Source organism: Chroicocephalus ridibundus, chromosome 24, assembly GCF_963924245.1.
Source record: "Chroicocephalus ridibundus chromosome 24, bChrRid1.1, whole genome shotgun sequence".
Lineage (NCBI taxonomy): Eukaryota > Metazoa > Chordata > Aves > Charadriiformes > Laridae > Chroicocephalus > Chroicocephalus ridibundus.
Genome location: NC_086307.1, coordinates 2,091,682 through 2,118,776, shown reverse-complemented (window position 1 = coordinate 2,118,776; position 27,095 = coordinate 2,091,682). Strand labels below are relative to the sequence as shown.

At 54.7% G+C, this 27,095-nt stretch overlaps 1 protein-coding gene across 5 annotated transcripts in view; it reads left to right on the top strand.

Moving 5' to 3' along the window:
* Positions 1 to 27,095, top strand: part of LOC134526776 (cyclic AMP-dependent transcription factor ATF-7) — a 69,371-nt gene that overhangs the window by 28,087 nt on the left and 14,189 nt on the right. For 3 of the 5 annotated variants that reach the window (XM_063358967.1, XM_063358969.1, XM_063358968.1), the window contains exons 3-4: positions 22,076 to 22,172; positions 25,344 to 25,462. In XM_063358967.1, the coding sequence (XP_063215037.1) occupies positions 22,076 to 22,172; positions 25,344 to 25,462 (216 nt within the window). Of the gene's footprint in view, positions 1 to 12,616; positions 12,885 to 17,064; positions 17,257 to 22,075; positions 22,173 to 25,343; positions 25,463 to 27,095 lie in introns of those variants that run through there. The other 2 variants (XM_063358970.1, XM_063358966.1) reach the window with 2 other exon arrangements.

Here is a 27,095-nt window from a genome sequence, read left to right as displayed (position 1 = left end):
AGCGGTGGCAGAGGGCAGTCGCTCGATCTCTGGCTCTGTATCCTCCCTTGTAAAACTTTGTTAAACCATTCTCAGGTTTAACATTAAACCCATTTAACATTAAACCCTTCTTGGGTTAAATCACCCTGCCGGCTGATGTGGGCAGGCGAGAGACACAGGTCGCTTGGTGGATAGATGCTCTTCTCCAAGTCATGCCTCTTCTGCTCCTCTCCTGAAGGCTCCGGGAGCGCCGGATGCTTGAGGCTTTATGAAGTGTCATAACGGAAGAACATCTTTATTAATAAAACCGTTTTGTCCACTCCTGTTGCCCAAACTAATGGAGGGGCCGTAACATTGAATATATTCTACTGGGAGCAAGACTTCCCCTAGCCCCTGCCTCCCCACTCCGCGCCACTTCACTTTCTAGGAGTGACACAAATCATCGCTCAGGCCCTAATTCCAGCGCCACGGTTATACAGGCCATTTCCTCAAACAATCGTTTGCTTTTTAAACCCACCCTTAATTTAACAATTTATTCCCCTTAAACCCATGCCACTGAGGTGATGCTCGTGCAGTGTCCGAGAAACGCGAAGCCCAGAACTTTCACGAGGCCAGAAAATGATTTTTCTTCTTTGTGGTTTATTGTATCCTCTTATCTTGTCATATAATAGAAATAATGTTTATGGCATTGAGGCCTCAGCATCACTTGGCATTTAACCAACCTCAAAAGCAGTTTATTGCTTTGTATACTCTGCCGCCATGACCATTATCCCTTAAATCTCTATTGCTTTGTAATATACGAGGCAACAAATGGCTTCTGCGATTGGTTAAATGTGGAACTGAAGCTAAGGTGTGTTTTGTAGCTTGTGTAATCCAAACGAATATAGATTATGCCTTTTTATGAGCGTCCCGGTGTAGAGAGGAAAAAATGGCCCTCTTCTCTTTCCAAGAAGTGGCCAGCTCTCCTTGTCACGCTTCAAACTTCCAAAGGTCCAGGACGTGCCTTGGCCGCTCCGAGGTTTGCCGTGGGATTTCCAGCCGTGGACTTACCGGCAGCCGGAGCTACGATTTGTCCCGGCGTATCTTCATCCCAGTTTCAGGTAGGGACCGGCTTCACCGGGACGAGGAGTGAGACTTGTCGCCGTCTCTGCGGGTCTGGCAGCGGCTGCGTGTCCTCGGTGGTAGCAGATGGTTGGAGACGCGCTATTGGGATTAAAAGAGGTGGGATAACAGCGAAGCGAGTGGGTAGGTGCGTGGAGCGGCCCAGAGGCCCGGGGAAGCAAGTGCCCAATGCCCCTTGGCTTTATGGCAAAGCATCCTCCTGCTGCTGGAACTTCAAAGGTTTGCCTTGTGCCCTTCTCTCCTTCCAGTTACGGCGTAAAGCAAAAGGTAGGAAAACATTCCCTGTCTCGATGCTGCCAGGAGTCACCTTTACTCCCAGGAGAAAAGCCAAAGGAATGCCTCAGCCCTGCTGGAATTGGCTGCCAGCCCCGGCGCAGGACACCAATGGCTTGGGTTTGAACGTGAGCACGTATGGAAAGAAATAGCTGTGTCTTGATTTAACAGCCTCCGTGGGGTCCACCGCTTGAGATCGCGCTCCTGGAGCTTGGGAAGGGAAGGCAGAGAAACCGCAGGAGAAACGCGGAGAGTTAAAATCCAGTCTTTGAGAAACTTCAGCCCAGTTGCCTACCTGCCCTTCGAGCAAGCAGGGATTTCAGTGCGCGTTAAGCAGAGCTGTGACGCCCCGTCCTCCAGTAGAAACTGTTACTGTCCTGGCGCGGGAACTGAGTGGGGCTGGACTTGGGCGCAGGCACAGGGCGATTTTCCTAACGAACGCGGCTCCTGACGCCCACTCCTTTAATGAGGTAGGAGCTGGATTATCTTTGGAAATCTGAGCTTTATTAATCAGGAGGATGGCGTCTGCGGAGCAGGGCGGATAACGCCAGTCACCAGCGCCGGACTGGTGAGAGCAGCGAGCCAAGAGCAGGGCTCGCCACAGCCCCGTGCGGCGTTACATGGCACGATCGACATCGGGTCTCAGCTCCAGGGCCCCCAGGTGACCTGGGACACCATGATGCCATGGGGCTGGATGCCAGGTGTCACCGGGGGAGGTGGTTCCCCTCCCCCCCCCGGGATGGAACTCAGGAATGGGAAGCATTTCCCATCCCTCTGGGAGGGATCCGGGGGGATGGAACTCAGGAATGGGAAGTGGTTCCCGTCCCCCCCAGGATGGGTCCAGGGGAGGGGGAAGCGGTTCCCATCCCCTTGGTATGGAACCCGGGAATGGGAAGCAGTTTCCGTACCCCCGTGATGTATCCAGGGGAGGGGGAAGCTGTTTCCGTCCCCCCCAGCATGGAACTCAGGAATGGGAAGTGGTTCCTGCCCTCCTGGGATGGAACTCGGGAATGGGAAGCAGTTCCCATCCCCCCCTGGGATGGAACTCAGGAATGGGAAGTGGTTCCTGCCCCCTTGGGATGGAACCCGAGGAGAGGGAAGTGGTTCCCCTCCCTCCGGGATAGAATCCGGGAAGGGGGAAGCGGTTCTCTTCCCCCCTGGGATGGAACTTGGGAATGAGAAGTGGTTCCCATCCCCCCGGGACAGAACCTGGGGAGTGGGAAGCGGTTCCCGTCCCCCCGGGGTGGGTCCAGGGGAGGGGAACCAGCCCTTGCAGGTGGCCCCCGGGCACAAATCCTTCCCCATCGTGCCCCAAAGAGTCGCTCCCCGTTGAGGTCGAGCTGCGGCTGCCGCCCCCCTCGACCAGCCAAATATTAAAATGAGAAATCGTGGATGTTAATGACGGAGCGAGAATAAAAATCCTTCTCCGCGCGAGCTTTTTTTTTTTTCTTTTCTTTTTTTTTTTTTGTTCTGCTTGGGCACAGCTACCCCTCGCCTGTAGTTAGCATGCAAAGTCACGTCTCCGTTGTGTCCCTACTGCACCCCAGTGATTTGAAGAGCTGAGCCATAAACTAGAGTTTCTTTTCTGGTTTTTTAAATTGGAGGAAACGTCTGAAGCTGTGCGGCGAGGAATTCCTGGCTGTATACGCCTGCTCGCTTCACATCTGCAGCTTTTTTATTTGAAGCTGCCACAGCTGAAATAAAATTCTACCGAGAAACATCTTGGTTAAAGGTCTTCTGTTCTTTTCCAGGAATGCAGGTTTCCAGAGTTTAATTATTTATTTCAAATTAAGGCCTTTTACAGCTGCAGTACCTGTACGTCGAGTGCAAAATGGCAGATGCTACGCAAATCTCCGAGCGTTTCCAGTATGTAATGGGTCCGCGTAAAAGTGGTGCGTGGTTATAGTAACTCTTGAGGTTGTTAGCATCAAAAGAAGGGAATTAATTTGGATTGTAACTCATGTATTGTCAGCGGAGTGAAATGATATCTCCCACCTCTGGCTGAAGGTATTTTTGGAGGTGGGGAGGAGGAAGCTAATTTTGAATAATAATAAGCTTGAGAGAAGGCATCTGAAACCAGTAAACGTTTATTTTTTACACTCCTATAACTTAAAAACGGCCAAACCAATTTAAACCAAATTGGATAATAAAAAATATTGCTCCTAGGCTGAGCCCCTGTATGCCAAGTTCCAGTCTAGAATGAATTTTTATGACCAAATTATAAACCCCCTAGAAATGAAGGTTTAAAATGGAAATGTTGACAGACCTTTAACTACAAAAGCACTATAATAGAACTTCTTTTTTTTTTTTCTTTTTTTTTTTTTTTTTTCCGAAAATGGCTGGTTTAAAATATAATTAAGACTTAAATATTATTTAATAGCGGCGTTTCCTGTAAGTTAAAAATCTTTTATCATTCCGAGGGCTGGGGATTCATTGCCAGGTCGGAGAATGCCAGCTCCGCTTTGCATTTGAAGCACGTGCGCCTGTGCGCAGCCCGACCGCCGCAGACACTTGTCTGTCAGATGGAAATGGCTCCGGACAGTTTTCCAAATTCCCCTTTTCTAAATAAAAACCTGAATGCCCGCGGCCTGCCTGGACCTCGGCGCAAATCCTGCGGCTCCGGGAAGAAACCGCCGCCTAAAGACACAACTTTTAATAACGCGAAACGCCGCCGGTGGTTCGTTCTTTGCAGGGAAAACACGTTTGCATCCCCTCTGGCTGATTAGGGATTAATTAGGAGCCGTGCTTTAAGCGTCGGGCTCCTCGGAAGGTGCTGGTGGCCTTTCGGGGCGCGTTGGGAAGCCACCCAGCAGCCGCTCGGGCCGTGGTGGAGCTGGAAGCCCCTGGTGCTGCCGAGGGGCTGGGAGGGAAAAGGGCAGGGAGAACTGAAGGCTCATCTTTTGCCGGGGCTTTTCACGGGTTTTTGCCCCCCACTTCCCAAGGGATGCGCTCACCGTCGCGGCTCCGGACCGCAGCTCTCCTCCCCGCTGCCCTTTTTATTAGCGACGGCCTCGTGCCACGGTGCTGCGCCCCGCTCACCCCCCACCCAGCGCGGGGTTCGGTTTTCATCCCGCACCCCCTACGTTCTTCCACTTCCCAATTCCTCTTATTTTCCTGCCTTTCTTCCCTTGTGGAACGCCGCCCATCAGAAATAACCCCGGGGGGCGGTTGCTGCGGCGCCGGGGATGGGGGGCTGTCGCGACGCCCGGTTCCCACGCTGGCTCGGAAGTGGAACCAGCGGTGGGAGACCAAGGTACGGCGCGGTGTCCTCTCCCTTCTCCGGCGGCTTTTCTCCCTCACTGCCGCCCTTCTGCGGGTGAATTCTGGCTCACATACCTTGCGGGGCAGCCTGTGCTATCAGGGATGCTGATAGCGGGATGCAGAGACACCCCCCCACCCCCCCCAAGATCTCCACCTCCATCTGTTGGGGTGAGATATTTTGTATAATGGAATTTTTTTTTTTTTTTAAAAAAAAAGTCTTTAGAAGACGACACTAGGCAGCGTAACCTGGGAATGGGGAATGTTTGTAGGTGGAACTCTGCGCCGCTGCAGGCACGCGGTGCTGCTCGTCCTCCCTCCCCGTCCTCGCGGGAGCCGCAGGAGACGCTCTCCCTCCCGCGGCCACGTGTGATGGGCCGGGTGTGCGAGGGGGCTGTCTTAAAGGGCAGGCATTAAAGGAAAATTCATCTGGAAACTGTAATTATGTGTATTTTCGGCTGTCGCAGTGTCCTCCTCCCGTGTGTACTGCGCGTTGCAGCGCTAGCGTTTGACTGGCCAAAGGTCTCCGGGAGCCGCAGTGGAGATGCTCCATGAGGCTCTGCCGCATCTTCCGCTGGAAACCTCCCAGATCTGGTTGATGAAATGTATCTGTAGGGTTTTTATTTTTTATGTGAGGTAACTGCTCGCTAGCCTGAATCGGTTTAATTGCTAGAGGAGAGAAGTGACTTCAACCCACGTTACTTCTTTTCTAGTTTGGATTTTCTCGGAAACGTTGGGGCTGTGACTTTGGCTTCTCGCTCGGGAGACGCAGGGAGGTTTGGCGACAGCTTTGACATCTCTGCCCCGGCGAGTGCCCGTGCGAGAGCAAGCCCTCGGTAGGATTTCTTAGCCATAGCGGCTGCCGCAGCAATTAAAATGAAGAAGTAGCACCTCTGGATTTGCAGAAATAGCTGCATGCTTTTCCCCCCTCTCTCGTTGGAGAGATGCTGGTGCCGAGGCTGCAGAATAGCTAATAACGCCTTAAAATATGCAGCAGCCGCCTTTTAATGCAGGTCCTGTTGAAGAAAACGCGATGGGAGGATGAGCCGTGCCGCAAATCGTTGGCTCGTCGGCCGCCGCCGCCGTCTCGGGCCCGCTCTGCAATCGCTTCATTAGCATAACTCATTCATTTTGGCGTAAAAATGGAGTAGATGAGGCGGCACGCAACCAGTAAACCTATTTCATGTGGCAATAGAAGAGCCAGGAATGGCTCGAATCGCCCTTCTGCAGCACTTCGTGTCCCAGAGGGTTCTTCAGCCCCGTCACAAATCACCTCAGAAACGCACCCGGCGCTGAGCTGGGGATGGGGATTTCGGGGGGTTCCCAGTCTCCGGTGCAAGGGGAGCCCCCCCCAGCCAGCGAGACGGGGGGCTGAGAGCTGGGAGGCGGCGGCACTGGTTTTTTCGGAGCCGCTTAAAACTGGGTTTAACCTCCCTGGTTCTGGAGGAAGGCGCTGAGCAGCGCTGCGGGGCGTCCAGCCCGATTTCCAGGGAAAGCCATCTGCTTTTCCAGGGTCGGCCTGCAGACTCAGCAGCTATAAGTACATATATGTCTATCTATCTCGAGAGCGCACACCAGGATATATCCCTATATAAAGTCCCATATGTATATATTGATATCAACATGGGCATATCCTGGCTACCTGTCGCTGGTTATTGGGGCTGTTTGGTGCCATTTGGGCAGGAGGAAGGAGAAGGAAGGAAGGCGAGGAAGGAGAAGGAAAGAAGGAGAGGGAGGAGGAGGAAGGAGGAGGAAGGAAGGAGAGGAAGGAAAAGGAAAGGAGAGGAAGGAGGAGGAAGGAGAAGGAAAGAAGGAGGAGGAAGGAGGAGGAAGGAGAAGGAAGGACGGAGAAGGAAGGAAGGAGAAGGAAAGGAGAGGAAGGAGGAGGAAGGAAGGAGAGGAAGGAGAAGGAAGGAAGGAGAGGAAGGAGAAGGAAAGAAGGAGAGGAAGGAGGAGGAAGGAGAAGGGAGGAAGAAGAGGAAGGAGAAGGAAGGAAGGGGAGGAAGGAGAAGGAAGGAAGGCGAAGGAAGGAAGGAGAGGAAGGAGGAGGAAGGAGAAGGAAGGAAGGAGAAGGAAGGAAGGAGAGGAAGGAGGAGGAAGGAGAAGGAAGGAAGAAGAGGAAGGAGAAGGAAGGAAGGAGAGGAAGGAGAGCCGGCAGCAGTGATGGCTCCTGATGCTGATGCAGGAGAGCATCCCCTGCTCGAAAAGCGGGCTCTGCACAGCTCGGGGGATGCAGGTTTTTCGGGGCAGCTGCCGCCGGGTGTGTGTTTCTGGGGGCTTGTAATTCCTCAGCGGGGACTGCCATCCTCATCCTCACCCCATCTGCGTCTCCCACCCGCTGCACATGCTGCTCGCGGGCCGGCAAAGCCCATCGAGCCGGGGCTGGAGGCTCTCAGACGCTGCCGGCTTTCTAATGATTTAAATTTCTGTTGGTTTTTCATTATTATTATTATTATTATTTTACTGAGCCGTACCCTCGCTGTTCCCGCGTCGTGGGACGGTTTCCCCTTTCGGCGGCGAGGGACGGGGGAAGGCGGAGGGAGGGTTTCCCCTTTCTCGGCAACACGATGAGGGCGGCAAAAATACCCCCAGAGGGGCACGGCCGGGCACTGGCCGGGAACAGTTTCTTCTCCTTTTTTGATTTAAGGGAGTTTCACAACCCCGGACTTTCTGCTTTGAAGGCAATAATCTCAGCCCGGTCCTTACCTAAAGCTCTTGCTCTATATCAAAAATGCAAACGGCGTGCGCTGCCAGCGCAGAGCCATAAATTGAGCCAGGCTCTTTTATTAACTTTGAAATTAGGCTGATGTAAAACCTCGCTCGTGGTTTTGAGCTGAACGGGAGCAAAAAGCTTGCCGGCGGCTGCAAGAGCGGGCGAACCTGCCGGTGTGTTGCCATGTTGACCGTGGCTTGTGAGTTTAACCTCCGGCGATCTTATCGCCAGAACTGCAAAACCTGTTCTTCATCCGTCCCCCTCCGAAAGCAAAAGAGAAACAGGGCACAGGGTCGGGTAGGAAGGAGGAGAGGGATCTTTAGGTACAATCAAAGCCTTGCTCTCGGTATTGAATTTTTCCTGCCTTTTTTGCGCTCTGGGTTTTGTCTTGGCCGGTAAAATATTTCCTTACGTTCAAAACCATCTTTCAAAGATCAGGCCGTTTGGGTCTGTGGGGTTTTTGCTCTTTTTTCGGTTGTCGTTCGAAGCCTCGCTTGCTACCTGCCTGCTAATCTCTCTGAAAATTATGAATTCTTTGTGTTTTACGGCGTGAGCAGATAACTCAGCCCCAAGCGCGGATGCGGCGCGTCGCTCTGACAAAGACCTCGCTGTCGCGCCGTCACGGGTCCGTTTCGTTTTCAAAAAGGTGCCCGAGTTTGCAGGATTTTCTGGAAACCTCTCGCACAAAATCCAGCCAGGTTCAGGGTGAAAAAACGAGGCGGGGGGCGGGGGGGACTCTGCCGGCGACTTCCCTCTCCTTCCCCAGCAAAAATGGTGCTGAGGAGGCTGGTTTGGGTCACAAAGAGAAAGACAGGAATGTTTTCCTTTGGCTCTTTAGACCCTGTATGGAGTTACTAATAACCAGCAAACCTGCGACCTGGTTTTATTTCAATATCTAAATAACTTGGGGGGGGGGCAGGTTATTTTTGTGGACCCGCTTCCCCCGCTCGGTTCTCTAACCCCAGAAAGACTCAGCTTTGCAAAGGCAGGAGGAGACGGCTGTGGGTAATGGGAAAAAAGCGGCTAAAATCCTCTTTTTTTTTTTTTTCTTTTTTTTCCGCTTTTCCCCCTTCCCGAGGATGCTCTCCGGGCATTGTTGGCTGGCGGGGGGCCGCTCCGCCCCTCTGCGGCAACCGGGCCGGCATCTCCTGGCGCAGAGCGACACGGCGGGCGATGGATGCGGCGATACCCGTCATGCCGGAGCCCGGAGAAACGGGAGATGCTGCCGTGTCCTCGTGCACTTGGCGGGCAGAAAAAAAACCACCCCCCCCCAGCGAGCATCTTGTTGCAGGGTGCAAAAAAAACCCCCTTTCAGCCGTGATATCTCAGCTCCTTTCTAGACACTTCGTGCGAGATCTGAGAATGAAAGCGGAGCTATTCGTAGAAGTGATTTATAGCCGTGCTTTTTTTTTTTTTTGGCGCTTTAGGGGGTTTTTGGCTACAAAAACCCACCCTCCTCTCCCTTGGGTGGCGGCTGCTTTGCATGAGAACCTTCCTTAAAGGGTCTGGGGTTGGGGTGTAAAAAGCTCACGACGAATATATTTATTTCTAGTAGCGGGAGGAACCGGGAGATTTTGTCAAGGATTCGCTGGGCCAACCCTGCGGCCGCTGGGGGCTTGCCATGCTGCAGCCGCACAAAGGGCTGGCGTGTGCGTGGAGGAAATGAAAAGAAAAAAGCCACCTTTGGGGCTTTTTGTTCTCCGGGTGTAAAGACGAGGGCATGTGGCCCGTGGGCAGAAATCCCCTTTGGGCACAGGCGGTGGCAAGCAGGGTTTTTGGTTGGGTTTTTTTTTCCCCTTTGCTGTTCACCCCTTCCCTGGGTTAGTGGTACCGTCTGGAGGAATTTAGGCTAAAAAATCGGGTCCGGGGTGTTGGTGGAAAAGCGAATTTCGGTGCAGGAGGTTGAGTTTTCGGCTCGGTGCCGTGTGTGTGCGTCGTCCCCCCCCCACTCCTTTTCTTACAAGATCCCCTGCACATCTCCTGCCGGGGCGAATCTCGGGAGGAGCGTGGCATCGTGTTTATTTAACACCTGCTTAACGACGCGGGCTGAGAAACTGCACCGCCACTTCCCCGGCACTCGTACCAGCTGTTTTGCTCAAATAATTTTTTTTATATGCCGGCTTAAAACAATAAAAACATTAAAGTCCTAAAATTCCCCCCGAGAGTAAACATCGAGACAATAAAGAATTGTGTGTGTGTAGGGGATGGGGTGGGAGAGTTCTGCAGCCGTGCAAAACAAGCCGTAAATTCATCTCAGCAGTAAAGCCTGCTAAATTAAACCATTTCATAAAATGAAGTTCTCGCAAAATGTTGAATCAGGCTGTCTTTGGGGCAGTTAAAGATTTTTTTTATTTTATTTTATTTTTTTTTTTATTTTTTGGCTTCTTCACTTCTTCAGGTTATTTATAACGTGCCGCGCGTGGCTGTGTCAGTCGCCGCTTTTAGGCGGGGAAGCGGGGTTTAATTTTGGGGGCCGACGGGGAGGGTTTTACGGTCACTGGGATAATGGGCAGGAGCGGCCATTTGTTATTATTATTTATTATTATTGGTGTCGTTTTTATCTGCTTAAACCCCCTCAATGTGGGCTTCAAACAGGGAGATGAGCGATTCGACCTCAAAAAAGGCTCGTTTGTGAGAATCAATATTCAAAGGATTGGATTTTAAGCCACCCGAGCTAGACTTAAACGTGAGGAGCGATTTGTTCCGCCGGGCGCTTGCTCGCCTGCGTCTTCCTGGCTCTTTTCTTTGCCTTTTTCTTTTCGAATTGGGAGACTCCTGCCTTCCCCGAAGTCACGGCGGGATGCGTTCCCCGATCCTCGCCGCCCTGGCGATACGGGTGCGAGCGCTTGGGCGCCCGGCTTTAACTGCGGCTTCCGCAGGCGTAATGTCTGCTCATTCCCCTCCTCGCTGGGCTCTGCGCCCCAGCTTTTGTTTCCCTGGCTGGGGGAGGCGTTCCCTGCCCGCTTTTTAGATATTAAAACCGATTTTGCCATTGCCGCGGTAGCTTGTCTCCCTTTTAAGAGGCTTGCTGCGGCGTTTGCTGTAAACCCCGAGCGTTTGTGAGCTTCAGAAGGAGATTTAAGTGCGCTGCGCTTTGACGGCGTGCGAAACGGTTTATTAGCTGCAGCCCGTAACATGGGCGGGAAAAGAAAAAATAAAATAAATAAAAAAAAAAAATACGGTGAAGAACCCTAAGGATGCGAGCAAAGCGATTTTGGTGACCTCAGCTGTATATTTCTCCGTCGCTGAATCATCACCCAGTTGGCACCTCGGCGGGGGCGATCTCTGCTTGGGGGGGGGGGAAGGAGGGCCATAGATCAAACGAGGTGGGGGAAAGCTTATGGGCGAGCTGCTCGCCTTGTGCTTGGCTCTCTCTCGTCTGATTTTTTTTCCCCCCCCCCCCCCTCTTCTCGCACTTAAGAGTTTATCCACTTCATTTTTATTAAGGGCTGCAGGTGGAAAGTGGTGTTAAAAGGGTTTCCCATTAGGCAGGAGCGGCTGCGGAGGCAATTAGAAGGGAGCGAGAGCCCTGGGCTGCTGCGAATTGCAGCTGGGGAGCCCGTCGCGGCCGCGGAAAGGCTTTTGCGGGGGATTTTGTCGGGTCAGTGAGTACCCGGAGAGCCGGGAGCACGTTAATGCCCTCCTCGGACGTAATTCCGGCGCGTAAGACGGGCGAAACCTCCCCATCGCCAGCTCCTGGGGTGGCAGTTTGGAACCCGGCGTGTGAGAAGAGCGAGGAGACATCCTTCCCCCTAAACCTGACCCGGCACCTTCTGAAAGAGGGTGCAGTTGCACGCTTGATTGGAGATGATTTGGGGGTGGGTGGGGGGGAAATATAAAAGGATCCAGATCCTTGATGCGGGAGATTTCTCCCAGCGCGGCGGGTGGAGGATGGAGTCAGGGAAAGAGCTCGGAGTTAGAGCCCTCTGCGATAGTCTGCTCTGAGCAGCCATAAATCTCGGGAGAGAAGAGGGTCACTGAGAACCTCATCAGGGTGGGAGCAGCAGCGCCGCGTTAATATGCCCATAAATCTACCTGTTCCGATAAAACAGGTGGCTCTTCCAAGAGGCAAAAATAGTCAAAACGCCCGGAATTTTATTATTTTTTTTTTTCTTTTGGCTGCTGCTGCCGCTGCCTATCTCCTTTTAAAAGCTTAATTACCGCCGGGCGCTGACATCCGACGACTTATCGCGGGCCTTTATAAAATGCGGGGCTTATTTTTGCGCCCGTGTTTGGAAAGCCGGGGCAGAGAGAGAGAGAGAGAGAGTGCGAAGGGGCTCTGCGGGTTGGCCAAAACCTCCCGGAGAAAGGCATGGAGGGGCACAAAGAAAGGGCGCGTTGTCGTACGGGGCGTTGAGGTGGTTGTCGGAAAGGTGTTTGCGCTGCTCCTTGAAATAAAGGGGACGAAGGGACGCACCAGATGGGTCGGTCGTGGAGGGAAATGGTGCCCTGGGATAAGATCTGGGAGCTCCGTAAATAAGGCTGGATGGGAAGGGGTGCAGTAGGAGCTGCAGGATTCTGGGGAATTCCTCAGTCTCCTTTTCCACGTCTTGCCCTGGGACGCGTGTGGAAATGGCAGCTGGCCGAAACCATCTCCGCCGAGTGCTCGTACCTCCCGGTACGCACCGAGGGGCCCAGACCCCTCTTCTTTCCACAGCTCCGTTTCCAAAACGCCCGGGTCGCTTCTCCGGGTGGCCAAGGATCCGTAAATCTCGATTTACGTCCTGTGTTTTGTCCCTCTCCGCTCCGTGATCTCCCGTATACCGCCCTCCATAATTACCCTCCCCAATTTTAGGCTGCCTGAGCGTATTTAAGTCGTGCCCGCGCACCTCTGCTTGTGTGGGTGTACGCTTCCCTATAGCTCCTTCCCTCTAACTGCCGAATACCAACATTAAACGGGAAAACCCCAAGCCACTTGAATTCTGTCTTCATTTAAGACGACGGCCTCTCCGGAGCGTTGCTGTCAGAGCTTCCCCAGGAGCGGTCCCAGCTCAGATCCCCACAAAACACCCCTTTTTTCGGGCAGTAAAGCCTGCGAGGAGCGGCTCGCGCACCATGAATGGGTGGGCGCGGACCCAATATCGCAAATGAATTGAAGGAAATCGGCCTTCCAGGGCATTAAAAAACTGAATGGGGACCATGGCATCCTTTTTTCTAATTGTAGTGTTGTTCAAAGGTCAGGGCTGAGTCACGTCGGCTTTTTCGAGCTGCGGCGTATTGGCACAATGAGCGCTTTTTTCCATTGGAGCTAACTTATTTTTTTTTTTTTAGGCTCGGCTTTTCTCGTAGCCCTGAAACAATAGTGCAGCGGAGAGGACGGGGTGAGCCTGGTGCGGGGCATCTTCCGAGAGGATAAACCACCAAACCTCTCGGATGAGACCCAATTTAACCTCCCGTCCCCTCCGCCCTTGAGAATTCGCTTTGGCAATGAGGGTGAGGGGCTTGGATTGGAGGTGAGGGACCGGTTTTCTGGAGCAGAGTCTGCTGCTGCTGGCGTCCCGTTTTCCCAGCGCAACTTTTTCTTAACGCTCTTCCCGGGGTAAGTACGGAAAGGGAGATGCCACCGTCCCGCGCGTGGGCACGGTGGCTCCCTGTTGCCCGAGGACCCGACCGCGCACCCGCGGGTATCTCAGGAGACATCCCAGTCCTGCTTTGGGCTCAGTTCCGCCGCCTCAAACCACTCCGTTTCCCTTTACCTCCCTTTCCGAGCGCTGCCGACGGCGCTGCCGTGCCGGGGCGGGGAGGGGGGGGAGCGTGGCACCGTCCCCTCCGGCCGCAGGGACGCTGCAGGCTGTCACCCCGGGTGGAAGGGCTGCCGTGCCACCCAGCGACGTGTGGCTTGGCAGGGAGCGGGGAAACCGGAGCGCCTGGTTCCACGGAGCCGCGTGTGCTCCGGCACCTGCTGCCAAAGCGGAATCACAGCCCTGGCCGCCCTCCAGAGCCTCCCAAAGCACAAAACCCTCAGCCAAATTCATCGACTCCGGTTCGGATTTAATTATTTTTACGCATACATTCTTGTTTCTCGGGGTGCGCAGGGAAGGAGTTTCCTGTTATTCTTTTCTTTTCACTCCATAAATTATCTCTCGCATGCCTGCGTCGCGCGGGGCTTGCGGCCGATGCTGTTTGTTTGCCGAGAGAGAGGGAGAGAGAGTCTTTGCTCCCAGATTATTCGTTCAGGAGCCGCGGAGCGGTGGAGGCAGGAAGGGTGACTCATTTGGTAAACAGCAGAGGCTTGCAGGGGAAGGCAGGAGCCCGGATTGGGTTTCTGTGGTAGATCTCAAGTCTTGCCTGGTTGGGGCGGGGGGGGGGGGATTTTTTTATTTTTTTCCCCCTCTTTTTTTCCCCCCCCTTTCCAGCACCAGGGGCTCGTGATTCTTTCTCCGCGTTGCACGAGGGCAGGGCCCCGGGAACAGCACGGCAGCGCGGCTGTGTAATTCACCCTTTTTCCTCCCTCGCTGCCGCATAAACTTCCCAAACCGCTCTCTGCGGTAGGGCAGGGCAGGAATTCCACTTATCCCGAGCTCCCTGCCCTCCGCCGTGCCTCTGCCCCTTTCCCTTGCTCTCTATTCCCCAGCTCTCGTGACGGGGAGGAGAGGCCGAGCTTGAAATACGGTTAGGGAAACACGGCTGTCAATTGCCTTTGTTAATATATTTTATTTCTTTTTTTTTTTCCCCCCCCCCCGGCTTCTGCAGTGCTTCTCGCGTGGCTCCCGCTACTCGCGTGCGCGGTCGCCTTCCTCTCCTAACGCCCTGGTGAAGAACGGTGCCTTTTCCCTTTTTATTTGCTCGGGCTGGTAGGTGGGGGGAAGGATTGATGGCTTGCCCAAGGTCACGCCGCGAACCCGCCGTGCTGCTGGGATTTCAAGCCGGGGAACGTAATCGTGATTCACATCCACGCCGGAGCGGTGTGGGGGTTCCCGTGGGGCAGGCGCGGAGCCGTAGGCACACGCGCTCGCGGAGTCGCTGACGCTCCGCGACTCCGCCCCTTCGCTCACCTCCGTTAATTACCGCTGCGCCTCTCCTCCTCGCTTAGGTGGCAGCGGTAATTAATAGGTGGATTTTAATAACCTTGGCTTTTCGCGAGACGAGGCTAAAAATGCTCCACCCTGTGGATGTCAATAATTATTGCATTTCCAGGTCGGGAGCCTGGCGCTTTGCGCCACTGCGGGCAGGTCCCTGCATGTGCCCGTGTGTCCCCTCGCCGAGCATCGCTCAGGCAGAGGAGGGAGCGTATCGGTGCCTTAAAAAACCCTGCCTGCTCTCACGGAGGTGTTTTAGGAGCCTGATCTTCCCGGCGTGGTTTTGGGCTGGAATTCCAGCGGAAGAGCTGCGCCTACGAGGCACCGAGGGCTCCTCGTCCGTGGGGACGTTCTGCTTTGGGCACGACAAAGGGGCTGCTCCTCCTCGGTGCTCCATAAACCACCATCTGCTATTTTTCCTACATATCCCCCCTTTTTTTTTTAAAAAAATAAAAGGAGAGAAGGTTGATTTGTGATCATGCAGCCGGTGTCCGGCTCGGGTTAAATCCAGCGGGATGAATCCAGGTTGGCTACTGGCCCCCTCCTCCATAAACCGCTGTCTGCTATTTTTCCTACATATCCCCCTTTTTTTTTAAAAAATTAAAGGAGAGAAGGTTGATTTGTGATCGTGCAGCCTGTGTCCGGCCCGGGTTAAATCCAGCGGGATGAATCCACGTTGGCTGCTGGCCCCTCTGGTGATCATGCAGCCGGTGTCCGGCCCGGGTTAAATCCAGCGGGATGAATCCACGTTGGCTGCTGGCCCCTCTGGTGATCATGCAGCCGGTGTCCGGCCCGGGTTAAATCCAGCGGGATGAATCCAGGTTGGCTGCTGGCCCCTCTGGAGGGTCGGCGCTTCGTTTTACCAGCACCCGGACGTGCCAACGCTCAGCTCGGGCACGCCGGAGACGAGGGAGAGACTGTGTCTACCCGATGAGACTTTATCAAAATTTAAAAAAAACAACCACAAAACAAAACAAAAAAACCCACACCAAAAAAAACCCAAAAGAAAAGTCGAATGCCGAGTTTATTAAAGAGTTTGCCCCGTATGTCCTTGGCCGAATGCTTCCCTCCTCACCGCTACGTGGTGTGCTGTCGGCCAGATGGTTGCTGCCTTCCCCCCTGCTGAAACACCTGCATTTCGGCGGAGGGGCATGCGGATGAGCAGCCCTCTGGGATACGGGAAGCTATAGAAATGTAAATTAAATTATTTACCTACTCCCAGTTAAATGCTCTGCCCTTCTGGCCAAGGAGGAAGAGGAACACGGGATGGGGCGGGCTTCGGAACCCCGTTAACTCTTTGTTTTAATCGCAGGGAAGTTTTGTGGAGCGACCCGACTATCTGGGCGCTAATTACCGGTGAGGACGGGGTAGGAGGCGAATACGGAACTGCCCGTAAAATTCCGCTCCCTCCAGCCTGGTCCTCGCTGCCTCGTAACGAACGTAGCGGCTCTCTCACCTCCCGGCTGCTGATTTCGGGGAACCCGGAGCATCCCGTGTCGCGCGTTGGCGTTTTAACCTTCTTCTGCTCTCCCTGGGCTGGTTGGAGACGGGAGGAGCCTGATGTGGAGCCTTTAGAGGTCAGATATTATCCGACAGAGAGAAGACGCTGCTGTGCGGCGCCCATCTGTGATAACCAGCTTAAAACCTAATCACGCGATCCCCCAGAAAAACCCAACCTTGAAGGCAGCTGATTCTCTCGAAGCGCAAAAAAAAATAAGGCAAATCTTTGTGGTTTGCGCAATGTTCGTCCCCAACAAAATCCTTGTTAAAATGGCTTTTTTGGCTGCTTGGTTGGGGCTTTCCCAACACCGGCGCTGAACGCTGGCCCGTGAACAGGCTGAAGTTTCTGATTATTATTCTTAAGTCTTGCCTTTTTTTTTTTTTTTTTTTTTTCCCCCCCCTTTCTTTTTAAACAAGGAAAGGAACGTGAATTAATCACAGGGCAGGATGTAAGCGGATTTTTTTTCCAAGTGAAAGGCATAGCCGCATGGGTCCCTGGAGTCGCCTGAGCCAAAAATAACATCTCGAGGTTTAATCTCGGTGCAGCTTTAGTGGGGAAAGGGAGCTGCAGGGGGGGCACGGCCCAAAACCCATCCAGCCCCGCTCCTCACCGAAGAGACTGAGCTGGCCGCGGCCTGTCGGATTTTCACGGGACCCGAGGGAGCAGAAATAACCTTTTCCTGCCGCCTCCGGCTCGGGAAGGGCAGCGGGCGCTTAACGCCCGAGCGTTTTACAGCCGAGCATCCCACTGCGGCGCGAGAAAACGGCCCCGCCGCCACGACGCAAAGCCCCGCAGCGGCCGATACGGCCCCGATACGGCCGTGGATGTTCCCTCTCGCCCCTTTTTTTTGGGGGGGGTGGGGGGGTTTCCTTTCTCCCCGTGCAGACTGGGGCAAAATGACCTTGGCTCGGGGGCATTCTCAGGATAAAGCCCGTGCTGGGCTCGGAGCAGCCGCTCCCTCTCCCGCGCGGGGCTTTGCGCTGGGGCAGGAGGAGCGGAGCTGCTTTCGATGGGTGTACGTGCAATACCTGGTTATTTTTTATTATTTTTTGGGGGGTGTCGTTCTTGAGCTGCTCGCTCGTAAACCTTGGCTCTTCTTCTCGTTTGTCCTCGCTCAGGCTCGCGGAGGTGCTGTCTCTTCCCTCCTCTAGCGGAAGGATGCTGCCACTGAAACCAGCTTTCCAGAAGCGCTCGGTAAACCGTAGCTGCTGCGGCCGCCTTCGAGCTGCAGGGACGCGCTGCCCTGGCTGCTCTCGAAAAAAACACGTGGAGCTTCCCACTGGGAGCAACCGGGCTCCGAGCTCTTCTGAAAACCTGGCCCGGTGAGCACCGACGGGATGGGGAACCCTCCCGGAGGAAACGGGGGCCCCAATCTCGGCGTCTCGTCTCTCGTAAGTGTGTGTGTGTGTGTTGGGGGGGTGGGGGGTGGGAAAAAAAAAAAAGGAAAAAAAAGGCGACGCAGCCACGCCATTGTCGCATTCTTTCAAACCAACAAGTCTTTGCGGCGTTACCTCCTCCTCGTCTCCCGACACCTCCTTTCCTATGGAAATGGGCCCATCTGGGGATTCACGTGGTCCCGGGCAGATAATTGTAATGGTCCCCCCGGCCTTTAAAATCTATGAATCACTCCAGTATCGGGGCACTTTATGCACATTAGCGAATTAATCCTTGCAGCCTCTCTGCGAGGCAGGGAATTATCGTTGTCATTGCTCAGCTGGGAAATGGGTGAGATGGAGCCCAGATCTGCGCCAGGACTCGTGGGGGGGTCACATCACTCACAGCTCTAACAGCTAACCTTTGGGCACCCGGCCCTCGGGGGCATCCGTGACCCCGCATTAGTTACCTCCGCCGTTGTGCCGAGCGATCGGGGGGTATCCAGCCCTCAGAAATCCATCTGAGCCCTGTCAGGGTGAGATGGATGGATGGGGGCGGCCGGGGAGCGCGGGGAGGATGAGCCGTGCGGGACGCGGCTGGGCTGGGATCCCTGTGGGGGGGTCTGGCATCTCCCTGGGGGTGTCTCCCAGCCGTTGGGGGTGTCCCACGCACCCGGGGGGTCCCCAAATGAAGTGCCCCTCGCCCAAGGCGGTGCCGGGAGAGCAAGGCAGACCCCGGGACTCCCCCCTCACCCCGGCCGGCTGCAGCGCTGTAGGGCATCGCGGCAACCCGACGGACCTTGGGAGTGACATTTAAAGTGGGTGACTTTAAAACCTGGTCTGGCGGGAGGTGTCTGGTTGGAACGAGACGATCTTTAAGGTCCCTTCCAACCCAAACCGTTCCGTGATTCTCTGACTTTGAGCTCAGCCCTTCCACGCCAGAACGCTTTAATGCCGTCACGTAGCTCCAGCGCCGCCGCTGCGCGACAACGTGCTCTCTTCCTTTGTTCCCCCTCCTGTCCAGGTGTTTCAACCGTGTCGCGGTGTCCGTGGGCGGAATAACACACCGCCGTGACGGAGCTAAGGTTGGAGCAGCGTTTCGGCTTCCCTGTATTAATGACAGCTCGTTAATTCAGCCGTGGGATGAGTTTGACGGAGGCAGGTTTGGCTTCTCACCCCTTTTCGGGTCTGGCGCGACTGTACCAGAGCTTTGTGCTTTCGGCAAGGTAAAAGTCGCCCTTTTACAAGCCCGGAGCAGTTTGTGCCGTTGCAGCCTATACCCGCTCTATATGAAAACTGAATTTTGGGCAGGCGACGGGCTTGGTACGCAGCCGGTGGTTTGTGTGCTCTGAAAATTACTGTCAAGGTTAAAAAAATAGCCGCGGAGCTGGGGCGCGGGAGCTGCCGGGAGAGGCAGGGCTGGATGCGGTGGCTTCGGCTCTCGCCTGCCCTCCCTTTTGCAGCCGACGCAGTCGTAGGCTTTACAAAAGGAAGGAAAAACCCCCGGCAACCCCTTACATCTCATGTTGTGCTTGTTAAACCCGCAGGAAAAAAAAAAAAATAATCTCCGTCTGACTAAAGATCCCAGGTTTCGGCCTTAACTGCGTTTATTCTCTGGCTCTTGCCCTAATGGCGACGGCGCGTTGGTCCAGCTGGAAGTATTGTGTCCTATTAAATAAAGATTTTTAAATGAGCGCATTTATTCATCGAGCTGTCACAGCCTGTTGAGTAAAGAATGCCGACTGGCCGGCCTCAGCCTGCCTCAAATCTGTTTTCTCCAAAAAAAAAAACAACAAAAAACCAAACCCCAAACCAAGCTGTGACCGTCTCCGGGGTAAATAAACCCCAAACCCCGTCTTTACCCAGTGCCGCCCGCCTGCTCCCTCCCCGGCCCCGATGGCAGCTGTAGGGCCGCAAAAGCGGGGTTTAAACTCTTTCTTTTCCGCAACCCGAAGGGTCGCCGCCGTTTTCGGGGCCGACCGGCGGCGGCGGCGGCGGCGTTATCCCAGCGCCTGGCCCTCGCCCCGGAGAGTTTACGCTCTACATCTTCTTTTTAATTCCGACGCCCGCGAAACAGCAGGCTGAAATAACACTGCTATATGTCAGCTGCTGATGGAAGGAGATTAAATATTAAAGCCGGTGCTGCGGCTTTAACTCATTCCTTTTTTTTTTTTATTTTTTTTTTCATCCCCCCCCCCTCCCTTTTCTCTCCCCCCCCCACCCCGCCTTCTCCTGCTTTTCTTCTCTGTGTAAAATGACATGATTTAGAACTGAAGTGCCAGACTCAGCCTCTAGGTTTCGGCCTTTGGAAATGTAGGGAGAAAGATATATTGTGTCTGCGAGCGTTTCTGCGCAGAGAAAAGAGAGAGCTCCCCAGCTCGGGAGACCACATAAAGATGTTAAATAGAGCTGTAACGCGCGCCGAAAGCGGGGAAAAGTGCCCTAGAAAAAAGAAAAAAAAAAAAAAAAAAAAAGCGGGGTGGAGGGGGAGGGGGGAAATATATGTAATAATCCTGCAATGGAGCAAAATGAAAGATTAAAATAAATTCAGAGGTGCCGCGGCTGGGCTGGAACGTGCCCCTCGTTGCGGGGTGGGGGGTGGGGGGGGGATAGAAACGTGACCCCGTTCCCCACCTCCTCCTCTTGCCGCTTCCCTCATTGACCTAAAAATCTCCCGTTTCTTCACCCGGTACAAAACGGAGTCGGAGAATTGGGATTTTTCTTCCTTTTCCTTTTTTTTGCCCCCCTCCGTCTCTGCGTCTTTAGTGTTTCCAGACGCCGCCGGAGCGGCCGCCTGCTAAATATTCATCTGAAACCGGCTGCTCCTCCGTCCTCACAAAAAAAAAAACCCTGATTTATTTTTCTCCCTTTACCGTAACCCACCTATTTTCCTCCGCAAACGGCTCATCCCCGCGTGGCGAGGGCCGAGCGGGGTTGGCGGCCCAGCGCCGTAAAAACCGGGGCGTTTTTTTCGGGCCAGAAACGTGACAAAGTGGCGGTGCCCACCCTTTCTCCCTGGGTGTCCGTCCGTCCTTCCCCCCCCCCCCACTTTTCCACCAGCGTTTTTATGGCGCGATGCGAAAACGCCGCTGCAGGTTTTTGTCCTCCCGCGGCGAACGGTGCGCTCCCTTCCTCCTTTGTTCGGTGGCGTTTTGGCGTCGCCGAGATTTGTCACCCCGCTCGGGGGACGGAGGCAGGGTTGGGCTGGAGGGGAGCTGAGGGGAAGGAAAAGAAACCCCCAAACCGCGCGTGTTTTGAGCAAAACCCTCGAGAAATGTTGTTTAAGGTGTAGTTGCAGGGGGCGACGGGGGGCAGCGGGGTGGATGCTTGCGCTTAAACGGGCAAAAACCTCTTTTTTATCTTTTTCCCTGGGAGCGTTTTAAGACCCACCAGCTCGGATGTCTTTTTAATTCGAGCCCTGGTTCCGAGTCGCCAGCCTGAGCGCCCGGCGACGCGCCGCCTTGCGAAGGACGCTTCGCGTAACACGCTCGTTATCGCGGCGCGGGGGAAGACGGACGGGACGCGTGCGGATGCGCCCCGCGTCTCGGCAGCCCCCCAGGCCCTTGCCTTCGCTAACATCCCCCCCTCCCAGCCCCGCGCCTCCCGGCAAGGCGCCGCGGCGGCTTCCAGCCTGGAAAATGCTTCGGTTTTGGTTTTTTTTTTTTTTGGCTTTTAAAAAAAAAATTACATATATAAAATGGAGTCATAAATAAGCGTCGGAAAGAGCGAGCGAAGCCGGGGTGTCACGCTTGAGCTAATTCGCAGAAACAGGTGGCTTTGGGTGGGGGGGTGGGTTTGTTGGTTGGTTTTAAAGAAAAGGGCTGGGGGGGGAGAGGGAAAGGGCAGAAAAACACCTCAAAAAACGAGCCCGACGCGTGCGTAAAAACCCCGCGGTACGGCCCGGGCAGCGCCCTCGGCCTCCCGCTTTGTCGCAGTCTATTAGGAGGGGCTCGATCCATCCCGGGGTCTTTACGATTATTGCCTTTTTGGCTTTAACCCCCTCCCTGCCTCTTTTTCCTCCCCCCCTTTTTTTGTTTTCCTCCCCCCTTTTTTTTGTCCTCCATCGTGGCGGGGGGGGGATGCTGCCCTTTTGTCTCTCTGCTCTCGGCGAGGGGCGACGGCCGCGCATCCCTAAAGCCATCCCGGGGCCAGGAGGCGGATTTTATCCTGGGATTTTATCCTGTGCTGATTTTATCCTACGATTTTTCCCACAGGTGGAATTTCAGCCTGTTTTTTACGGCACGTAAAATCCATCCTCCCCACTACCACCACCGCCCCCCCGCCCCCCACAAGCCATCCCCGATTCCATGGTGGCCGTGCCTCGGGCTCCGTCCTGCTCCGTAAAACCGCTCCGTGGCCGGGGAGGTGCCAGCTTTGTCCCACGCCATCCTCCTTCCCCCCCAAACCCCCCCCAAAAAAAGTTGCCTGACCCCCTTAATAGCGCCTAATTCATCCCTTCGTTATCCAGCAATAAAGCGCCGGGCAGATTGGCGTTTCCTTCCATGGGTTGCAGCCGCCGCGTGGCCCCGCCGCTGAAAAAAATTAAGGAAAAAAAGAAAAAAAAAAAAGGACATTTAAAAATATTTATTCCCCGGTATAACGTGGGTTTTTTTTTTTTTTATTTCATTTTGCGCGACGTGTTCACACATCGCTTCTCAAACAATCCGTCCCGCTCCGGTTTTGCTTTAACGCTCGGCAGCGATTGCATTCCAGTCGCTTCCCCCCCCACTCCCCGCAAAACCCCCCCCCCCCCAACACCGCCCTGCCGCAGGATGTCCCCGTAAAAAACCCGCGAAAGGCGTTTATTCACGATTCTCCCTAAATTGTTTCGTTTCAGAGGTTTACAAACGAGGACCACCTGGCGGTTCATAAACACAAGCATGAGATGACATTGAAATTCGGCCCCGCTCGCACCGACTCGGTCATCATCGCAGGTACGTGGCGTTTCCACCCAGGCCGCCTCCCCGAACGGCGCGCATTAATATCGCCTGCCTGCAAGATTAATACCAGGGACCAGATGCACTGCGAAACGTCTCTACCTCCCATAAAAACCTCTGCTGATCTGCATTTAATCAGGAGGAAAGGAAAAGCCAGCGGCTTCCAAGTTTCTATTTTTTTGCTTTATGGTAGTATCAGGTTTTGTGGGGTTTTTTTTTTTTCTGTTTTTTTTTTTTTTTTTTTTTTTTTTTAGGGTGGGGGGGCGGTGAGGGGGGATGGGTTTAGCTCTCACCCTTTTTATTAAGGCTGGAAGATTTATGGGCAGAAGGGCTTGGGCGTCTCTGCGCGTGCTTGGAGGACGATGAGCACGCTCTGACAAACCCCAGCTTCCTCTCCTCAGCCCAGGTGTCAATTTTCCGGAGCTTTTAGGCTCGCGGTTAATAAATTAAAACGCCCTCGAGTGCGCTGGCTGCTGCCGAGAGCGCGTTTACGCAGCCCCAACGAGCCGCTCCGGCAGCGCCGCGGTCAATGCAGCCTTTATAAAATCGGGGGCGGGGGGGACGACCCCAAAAGCCAACCCCAAAAGCCAACCCCGCGTATATTGTTGTCTGGCAGCGGATCGCTGCCAGTTACAAACGCTCTCCTGCCTTGTCAGGCCCCTTTCCTTCGGGCTTCTTAAAAAGGGGGTGAGGTTTGTGTTATCTCTGAGTGAAAAGGTTGAGAACAAGGAGAGAGGAGGAGGAGGAGGAGGAGGAGGAGGAGGAGGAGGAGGAGGAGGAGGAAAGGCTTTTTGAAGCCCCGAGAGTTTGTCAGGGGAAACGAAGCGTCTGCTGCAGGGGCCTTTTGGGCTCATCTCCAGCCCGAATTTCGCCGTTGAAGTGGGAAATAGCGATCCAGTCGGGTTCTTAAAGCCTTTTCAAGGGAACGGTGGCTGCGGGCAGGACTGGGAGAGCGGGCGCAGGCTTTGCTGGGAGGGCAGGAGGCTTCTCCCGGGGGAGGGAGGGATCGCCGAGACGGAACGGGCTCCCAGGGGGAGAATTCATTTCGAACGGGGTCGGGCTCAGTGGGAGCTGATGGGGAAGAATTTGGGGCAGGGGCTGAAAGAAACCTCAGATTCCTAAAGGTTGGGTTTGCCACCAGTTCACCCCCTTTTTAAACAGGGGGCACAGCGGGAGGGTTCCCTTTTCCTTGATAAATCCAGGGCGCTAATTGCCTGTGGTAATGGGGGAGCGGGAACGGGGTACGTTCCTGTCTCCAGCCTGCTCCAACGGGGATGCGGCATGGAAAACCCTCACCTTCGCCACTCCCAGAGGTGGATATTCCTCCTGGGCACAAACCCTCGCCGGTAAAACCCATGAACGGGATGAAACGCTGCAGTTTTAGCTCAGGGAGGGTGGGCCTGCCCCCTTCTCCCCGCTCCCCGGGGGCTGATGCTCAGGGGGGGGGTTCCTCCGGGATAAGCCACAAAGCCAAAAAAAAACCCACCCCCAAATTTGTTTAGCCGCGGGCAGGGCAAAACCAGCCCGTTCAACGCTGCGCTCGTGACAGCAGGTAGAGCTGCCGGGGGGTGGGGATGCGGTTCGCGAGGGCCATAAAGCTTTGAGCAGTGAGATCTGGGGCGTTGTTGCCCTCCGTTCCCATCGCCCTTTTTTCTTTCCCCTTTTTACGCCACCATTTTGTCTCTGGGTTTTCTCCTTCTCTCCCCCCCTCCTCTTGCTTTGTGCCGGGTCCAGGCCAGCAGCCCGCGTGCGAAGAGCAGGAGGATTCGGCGTACGTCTCCTGCCGTATCTCCGCGCTTAAAGCTAAAGAGAGTCGTAAAGAATTGTTCTCTCTCTCTCTGTGCCGGTTAAAGCTGGCAGCAGGGAGACTTATTGAAATGGGAACGTGCCCTTCTGGGCTGATGCCGTGGGCGGAAGAGCCGCTGCCGTTCCTGGAGGTACAAATCTGGGGAGAGAAAAGAGGTGATTCGTGGCGGCGTGACAACTTCTGCTGGAGATTTGGGCCCCCGGGCGGGCGCGCGCGGCTGGGAAGGACATGGCTAAATGGGGAACGGTCCGAAAAGAGCCCCGAGAGCTCTTAAAGCACCGGAAAACCAGGCTCCTGCTGAGATCTTTAGTTGACAAAGTTTCTTGGTTTAATGAAGAGAGATTTGGGGGGTGGAACCGAAGTGTGCTCGGAGGAGGCCTTTTGCTTTATTAACAAACCCCGTAGGTTTAAAAGTCAGACTGGAAATCAAGCGTAGGCGTGCGACTGCGATGCGAAGTCATCGCCGGAGTCGCTTCCCGAAGGCTGCAGGGGACCTTCCGCCGCCGGTTCGAAATCAAACGGGATGTTTTCCACGTCCCGAGCGCAGCCCCCTGTGCTCGAACAGGGAGCGTCCCTGCCAAAGAGCCCGTGTTTTGTGCAGCAGGTCAGGCTAAACCATCCCAGGGATCCCCTTTGTGCCTAAAAACCTCCGTCGTTTTCTGCCAGATGGATTTTGGGGCGCAGCATTCCGGGCTCCCGGCATTACCTGGGCTCCTGACCTAACGTCACGCAGATAAAACCCGCCTCGCTGGGAGCGGGGAGCTTTCGTTCTGCTTTATAGCCTGGGTGATGGCCAGGGAGATCATGACTCAACGTGTTCATACGGTGGAAAACGGGTCCCGGAGGGATCGCTTTGGACAGTGGTGGTTAACGATTAGCGCTCCCACGTAGCCGGCTGTCCAGGGATGCGCGTTCACGGGTTCCACAGCAGCGGCGGAGCTGCTCCGGTCGGCTCTTCCCCCTCTCACCACGCCGTATTTTTAAGATCTGCTGGTTCAGGGAGGTCAAACCCCTTCTGTTTTCCTTCCTCGCAGCGGCAATTCAGATGAGGACGGGCAAAACCCCGGGGCGGGAGGGACAGGACACGACCCCCAGGCAGGAATTGCGCAGAAATCACTGCACGCCTCTCCCCGCGATGGGTGCTTGTGTACCATCGGTGCTTATATACAGTGGTCATTTATTACACAATTCGGAAATTATTCTCCCCTCTCTGAGTCGGCACTTTGCTTTGCAAAGGCGACCCGCGCCGTAGCGGAAAAGCCTCCGGACTTAAGGCAGAACCGAGGCCCCCTTTGCCGGGAGGGGAGCGAGGTGGTTGAAATGAATTTTCTAGCTTCTCTTTGGTGTTACAACCCAAACAGATCAGACTCCGACCCCGACTCGCTTCTTGAAGAACTGCGAGGAAGTGGGACTCTTCAATGAACTGGCCAGTTCCTTCGAGCACGAGTTCAAGAAAGCCGCCGAGGATGACGAGAAAAAGGCAAGGGGCGAAGGCCGCCGTCGCCGCAAAGCTCAGCCGGGCGCATTTTTGGGGGGCTGGAAGGTGGGGGGGCCGGTGCCGTTCTGATGAAAGGCATATGTTGTAGGGTAATGAAGTGTGGTCTCGGATTTAATACGCTGGCTTACGTGGGACTTTATTTTTTTAACTCGGGGGACTTTGGCTGGCTAGCCCGCAATCCGAGGCCTGGCGAGAGCGGATTTTGGTGGTTTATTATTCCTTTGGCTTTTCACTTCAAAAAAATGGTGGGGGGAGGGGGGGGTTGGGAGGAAAGAAAAAAGGCAGTACCCAAAATACCCCCCGCACCTTGGGGAAGGTAGATGCAGGAAAAGGACTCGGGGATCTGAGCAAAAATTTCCTTGGGGAGCAAAATTCGTTGCGAAGGCGCTTTTGAAGGCGCGACGAGCGGGGAAGGGTTGGCGCTGAAACGGCGTCGCCGTACGTGCAGGCGGCGAGAGGGGCTGCGCGGAGGAGCGAGGAGGCTTTTTTTCTAACAAAGAGCTCCCTGAAATGCAAACGGTATCGATTCCGGGCTGCCCCTGCCAAACCTCGGGAGCGCAGGGGTCTGAAGGACAACGGGATCTCCTCGGATAGCAGCTAATTAAGGACGTTTTTTCCCCCCCCCACCCCGCCCCTCACCACCACCACCTTTTCCAGGATGTGAGGAGCAGCAGATGCGTGTTGGGCTCTTAGACTGGCACATACATTTACTAAATTGATATATGTACGTACATACGCTCACAGTCAGCGCCGCTGCTCGGAAATAAACTGCAGGAGCGCAGCCGCGTAAATCTTCCGCGAGATGGGGAACGGAGGAATTCAGAATTAAAACGGAAAACTGTCTTTCACCCCCACCCCACCCCCCCCCCCGCCCCCGCTTCTCCTAATAACAGGGCTCTTTAAAGCATAAATTGATCTCTCTCATTGGTATGCTGCAGGGCCTTGCCGGGGCTGCCTGGCATTTTATGCTCTGAATTCCCTGCCTTTTGTTCTCCGCCGAGCCGGAGCGTTGGGGAAAAAGGTAGCTTTGGTTTTGCGGTTTCCCATATAAATGGGCCAGCAGCCCACAGTCTAGCCGGCCGTTTTATATCTTAAGACCACCCATCTCCTGCGCTCGGCTACCTAACGGCTGCAGCTGGCATCCTTCGGCTGCGAGAGATTTTTTCCTTTTATTTTTTTTGCTTTATTCTGACTGCAGTCGGAATATTCCTGCCGGCAGCCAGGCGGACGGGGCAGGGTGATGCTCGGGGTGGTTTCAGGTGTTAGGGAAGGCTTTATCCCTCTGAGAAAATCTCCGCTCGAGGTCCCTCGTCCCTCCCAGAACCCGGCCGGAGCCGCCTGCCGCATTTCTCGGATGCTTTCCACATTTGGCCGCATCCAGCCCAGTCGCTGCCGTTGTGTGTTTCGTCCTCCGCTTCCAAGGGTGGTCTCCACACCAGCATGTTAATTAAAAACATAGGCGCAGCGGGAGCTTCCCTGGAGGCGCTTTAAGTGGTTTGAAACTTTCCTGCATGTTAATCCCTTCTCCTTTGTGATTCCCAGTGCAACAGCTCTGCTTAAGAGGGCAGGTAAATGGTTACTGCCAAAGCTCCCGCATAAATCAGCGCGGAGGAGG